This window comes from Dacryopinax primogenitus (genome assembly GCF_000292625.1).
Source record: "Dacryopinax primogenitus strain DJM-731 SS1 chromosome Unknown DACRYscaffold_3, whole genome shotgun sequence".
NCBI lineage: Eukaryota > Fungi > Basidiomycota > Dacrymycetes > Dacrymycetales > Dacrymycetaceae > Dacryopinax > Dacryopinax primogenitus.
The window spans coordinates 1,070,466-1,076,465 of NW_024467200.1; the positions used below are offsets into that span (position 1 = coordinate 1,070,466).

Here is a 6,000-nt window from a genome sequence, read left to right on the forward strand (position 1 = left end):
GTAAAGAAGAGAGAAAGAGTGATGTGGCGGGTGATAAAGAAGCAGGAATGATGAGGGGGTCGAATCATGCTTTATACTTGGACGTGAGTGTAACAAAAAGGCCGAAACGGACCGAATCCCTGTTCCGTCCGACTCCAGGTGAGCCCAAAGAAGCAATCGTCTGCCTAACAAGCCTGCCGCCGATCCGGGGTAATGTCCACAAACCATAATCATCCGGTCCGCGAATCGGAAGCGACAACAGAGAACACAGCCACAATATCACAAAGAAGCGGCCATCGACGTGCCTGCCCGACCATAGCGCACCCCTGGAGTTCGTTCGATTGTTTGACACTTAGGAGTCGCACGACGACAACTTGCTTTTGAACAACCTAGACTATTGATTGCAAAGAATGGTGAGAGCATTGCCATTGGCGCTGTTAGAGGCGGCATTGGTGCTGCTTGTAGAGGGAAGAGGGAACGCGTCAACACCAGTGAGGAATCCGTATACCGGGAGATGGACAGGAGACTATCCTAGTAACGTAAGTACTCAACATCTCGCATCAGACAGAACTCTCCCCTGACATTGTTGCAGGATGTGAACGCACTATCCGATTTTGGTGAGATCGTAGTGAAGCAGATGAGTATGCGGTATTCATCGGTTTCCATAGCGCCCACAGACAAGTGCCCTCCTTGCTTCAACTGCCAACTGCCTGCCTTCTCTTGCGGCCAGGTATGCATCATACCATTGGTTTCGTCCTTTGTTCTTATGCTTTCCAGTATGGCGAGTGCAGCGACTACGATGGACAATGCAAGTGCCCTCCAGGATGGGGCGGCATAGACTGCTTGACGCCGCGTAAGCCCCTTTTCGCCCCTCTCCCCCATACCTTCCCTCATTTCTCTTGTTTAGTATGCGACTCACTCGCAGACGGAGCCGAGCGGCATCTGCGCCCTCCCGGCGAGCAATGCCAGTGCAAGGAAGGTTGGAGCGGAATAAACTGCAATGGTGAGCGACTACTCGTCCAAGGTCGCCCCATGGCCGGACTAATGTCGGCTATAGTGTGCATGAACGACAATGCCTGTGACGGCTTCCCTCTTGCGATCAGGGTGCCACCTGAAATAGAAGATCCCGGAGAGGGGATCGCCAACATGACATGCTACACGGGAGGCTTGACCGTCTGGGAGAATCACCAGATGTGCGATGTGACGAGTGAGTGGTCTGGCTTCCTCTTGTCTGGTCCCTGACAGGAATTCGCAGATCGAAAGATTCTTGACCAACTGGGTGAACGAAAGCCACAGGCGACGTTCACCTGTGCTAAGAAAGACACCTCCTGTGCGTTCCAGTTCTGGGTCGATCAGGAAGAGTCTTTCTATTGCGCACTCGACACGTGCAAAAGCACCCTCACTCCTGGGTATGAGAACGGTACTGATCAACTGCTTTATGACTGTGATCACGTCAAATGCAAGTGTGTGCCTGGGAAGATGTTATGTGGCGAAGAAGGAAGCATCGGTGAAATTCCTTTATTGGCTGCCCGCATATATGCGTGCTAAGATTTGCCCTGTAGATCTTTCCGAATTCCTCACAGAGGCTATCAAAGGTCCTGCTACATTCAAATGTACTGGCAACAAGTGCTCTTTCGAAGAACCCGCCATGAACGAGTTAATTGAGGAAGTCTTTGGCGACAAGAGCATCACACTTGCCTGTTACGGTGGAGAGTGCATCCATTACACCATGGTGCCCGGGTACGAGCGTCCTGAGCAGCCGGACAACAGTGTTTGGGTCGCTTTGAGTGCAGCAGCTGCGGGAGTTGTATTCGTTTTGGCTAGTATCCGTTAAGTGCACTGGCCTGTGTCATGTAACTGTGTACTGAGCACCGCACAGTGTTCTGGTACCTCGGCCGGACCAGCAGCGAAGGGCAGGGTGCGGTACGCTTACCGGCTGACGAGGCTTCAAAGCTCATGTCGGAGCATGTCCCGGCATCGGTGCACTTCTCCAACCTATCATACACGGTCAATGGCAAGCAAATTCTGGAGAACATCACGGGCTCCGTCCGTCCAGGAACAGTCATGGCCATCATGGGCGCTTCCGGTGCCGGCAAGTCCACGTTACTCGATATCCTCGCCCGCAAGCAAAAGCGTGGTAGCATTGGAGGAACAACGCTTGTGAATGGCAAAGAGGTCTCGAACGCCGCGTTCCGCAAGGTGATGGGTTTCGTGGATCAGGAAGACTGCCTTATGCCCACGCTCACCGTATACGAAACGATCTTATACTCTGCGCTTTTACGGCTACCTCGGGATATGAGCCTTTCGGCCAAGAAGTACCGCACACTGGAGACGATGCAGGAGCTAGGCATTCTCGGTATCAAAGATTCCCGCATTGGCGAGTCGGGCAAACGGTCCATCTCTGGTGGCGAGAAACGCCGTGTCAGCATCGCCTGTGAGCTCGTTACCTCCCCAAGCATCCTCTTCCTGGACGAACCCACGAGCGGTCTCGATGCTTTCAACGCGTTCAACGTCATTGAGAGTCTGGTCACCCTGGCAAAGGACTATAACCGTACCGTTATCTTTACCATCCATCAGCCGAGGAGCAACATCGTCGCACTGTTTGATCAGCTCGTCTTGCTTGCCAAAGGAAGGATGGTTTACTCTGGTGAGCTCACCAAGTGCCAGGACTACTTCGAGAGGATTGGGAGCCCCTGCCCCCCGGGATTTAACATTGCGGATTATCTAAGTAAGTCGCTGTCCAGCAGCTAAAATGCATGGACTGACAACACACGCAGTCGATTTGACAATGCGCGCAAGCGGGGATTCCGTCCGCACGCATCCGGATTCCTCCCCTCTTCTGGAGGCAAGCGATGACCCCAACCCCAACCTTGATGAAGAGCAAGGGTTTGCAAACCATACCGTCAACGCTCCGGGGCAATCTAGCTCCTCGTCCACTGCTGCTGCGGAAGACGCCGAGCGTCAGGTGCCCTCGCAGCCCGAAGAGAGCGCTGGGGCAGGTGCAGGCGCATACATTCGGCACAAGACATCCCAGCTGCTGTCGGTCATTACGGCCACTTCTGTTACTCTTGCACCTCAGACACTCTCGCCCGAGCTGCAAGCGCTTGTGGATGCCTACGCGAGCAGCGACATTGCCGCTGAAACCAAGGCAGAGATAGCAGCATTTAGCCCTCATGTGCAGAACGGTGTGAATGGCGACTCAGACTCGAGCAACCCGGACTCAGCACCTGGACAACAAGACATCAAGTCTCATCGCAGAGCCAGTTGGCCGACGCAGTTCCGCATTCTCAGCGGGCGTGCTTTCAAGAACCTGTATCGTAACCCTTGGCTGCTTACAACTCATTACGTTTCAGCTATTGTCATTGCTTGTATGTTTGTTCTACTGCACCGAGGGCCTGGTTGTACTGACTGTCCGTAGTCGCCTGTGGTTTCTTCTTTTACCAAGTGCCGAACGACATTCCCGGTTTCCAGAACCGTCTGGGCTTGTTCTTCTTCGCCCTGGCGTTATTCGGCTTCTCGTGCCTGTCCAGTCTTGGCTTATTCGCTAACGAACGTCTCCTGTTCATGCGGGAGCGAGCAAACGGCTACTACACGTCCTTCACGTATTTTGCCTCCAAAGTCCTGTTCGACGTGCTCCCGCTGCGCGTTGTCCCTCCGATGGTATTTGGTGGAATCGTTTACGGCCTTGTCGGCCTCGTGCCTGAGGTGTCCAGTTTCTGGAAGTTCATGCTGGCCCTTGTATTTTTCAACCTCACAACAGCAAGCGTGGTCCTGCTGTTGTCGATCGCTATTGCCGACACTAGTGTCGCGAGCTTGTGCGGCACCCTTGTGATGCTTTTCAAGTGAGCATGCGGTCTATGGAAGACAAGGAGTCAAACTGACTATTTTCGTAGCTTGCTTTTCGCGGGTCTGCTCATCAACTTCCAGTCCATGCCCACCGGATTAGCCTGGATTCAGACCGTGTCGTTCTTCCACGCGGCGTACGAGGCGCTACTCGTTAACGAGCTCCAATGGTTACAGCTCAAGCAAAACAAATACGGTATCGAACTTGACATTCCGTCGGCGACGATCCTTTCAGCCTTCGGCTTCAAGGCTAACGTAAGTACCGTTATTTCGGTTCGTTGGGGCAGCTATTGACGATATCTACAGGCGTACTGGTGGCCCGACATTGCAATCCTCGGGATCGAGTTTGGGGTGTTTACAATTCTGAGCTACCTCATTCTCCACTATTTCGTAAAGGAAAGGCGATAGATAGGCACGTACCACTCCCGTCGATCCTTTTCGTTCCTCCACATACACATGTCTTCCTTCATCTCACAATCGCTATTCCTCATTCCACACAACAAACTTACATTCTATTATGGCGCGCATATGTATGGTAGTTATCCAATGTATTCTCATATTTTGCTCTTTGGAGGTAAAGGGATCATCTTTATGGTGATATATATTGCCATAAGGATGATCCCTTTATATAGTAACTAGGTTAACCCAACTTGCTTTGCTCAGCATAGTTATGTGAAAGACCCTATGTATTGCCTCAGAGTCTTTTTTTGGTACATTTGTTGTATCTACATACATTTCAATCATAATAGGAAATTGCAGGAGAAAGAAGAATAGAAAAGCAGGTATCTAAGAAATATTGGAAAGAACTTTTGGATATACAACATTTTGAGTGACTCTATGCATCTCTACAGTTGGTGCTTGAGGCAGTAAGAGTATTCTAATTGCAGAAGGCAATGTACAACATGAAAGTGCAACATATAATTGGCCATGTGAGAAAACAGGAATGCATAAGTCCAAACCAACATTTGTGACTGACTGTCCTTGAGCCTTGTTGATTGTCATTGCAAATGCAAGTCAAATGGGAAACTGGCAGCACTTCAGGACAAAGCCAAGATTGTCCTCAGATGGTGTGAGTGAGATGCATGGAATGAATGCTGTTGTACCATGATGTTCACCTCCAAGGAGTCAGACTTCTAAAACTTGATTTGTTGAATGAATGAGTTGACATTGTGTCCCATTACAAAGGCCTTGTGCTGGTGCAAGATTCTGCAGTAGCATAAGTGGACACCCAGGCTTGATTTCCAACTTGCTGAGGGGAAGTCCAGGCACTTTAAGTGCATTAAGATACTCAGTTGGAATTTCCATCTGTGCATTGATGCCTGGCTCCTGAACAACTGAATCTGCTAAGAGGAAGGTGATGACTTCTCCAGGATGGTGTGCAAGTACTTCTGCATTGAGATCATTGACATCTGTGTTGCATGCAGCAAGAATCATTTGATTGAGGAAGTAGTCATCTCCATTTGGTCCTCCAAGCTCATGGTTCTTGATGTCTTGATATAGTGATGTGATCAGGCTGTCCACTGAAGTCTTGCATTCGATTCCATCCCAGAGGTTGAGCATTCCATTGGCACGGGAGGCATGTCCACTTCCTACTTCAAGAAGCCTGCTTGCAAATGCAGCACTTGTTGGATCCTGAGCACTGAGGCACATGTTCTGAGAAAGGCAAAGGATCTTGATGCTCTGCCACAGATGAGAGTGTTGCATACAGGCCCCTACAATGTCTTCCTGCTCCCCATGTAGCACCACAGGTAGTGTCTGTTGCCAGTCACCACCAAACACCACTGACATACCACCAAATGGAAGGGTTGGCTGATCTTGGATGTCACATAGACTTCGATCCACAGCCTCTATGCAGTGGCAATGCTGTGCTGTGGCTTCATCCCAGATTGTGAGTGTTGCCCCCTTCAGCATCACTGCCAATAGCCCATTCTTTGGTATGTTACATGTTGAGGTATCATGCACTGGGATTGGTATCTTGAAGGTTGAGTGTGCCATGTGGCCACCTGGGAGGAGCAAAGCTGCAATACCTGAGGAGGCTACACAGAGAACAATCTTTCCCTGTGAGCACAGCTCTGCACAGAGTGCCTTGTAGACAAATGTCTTCCCTGTCCCCCCAGGGCCTTGAAGCCAGAAGGTCTGTCCATCACCTGCATGTTGGGTGATCTCTCAAAAGTGGCA

General features: G+C 50.7%; 1 protein-coding gene across 1 annotated transcript; it reads left to right on the plus strand.

The window, feature by feature from the left end:
* Positions 1-307: 307 nt before the first annotated feature.
* DACRYDRAFT_114221 (uncharacterized protein) lies at positions 308-4,336 on the plus strand. Its single transcript, XM_040769778.1, has 13 exons — positions 308-518; positions 572-596; positions 648-709; positions 757-832; positions 887-982; positions 1,037-1,186; positions 1,235-1,486; positions 1,542-1,808; positions 1,859-2,707; positions 2,757-3,347; positions 3,398-3,821; positions 3,873-4,077; positions 4,129-4,336. The coding sequence occupies exons 1-13, from the start codon at positions 390-392 to the stop codon at positions 4,228-4,230; spliced, it is 3,228 nt and encodes a 1,075-aa protein (XP_040631794.1). The 5' UTR covers positions 308-389; the 3' UTR covers positions 4,231-4,336.
* Positions 4,337-6,000: the final 1,664 nt, after the last annotated feature.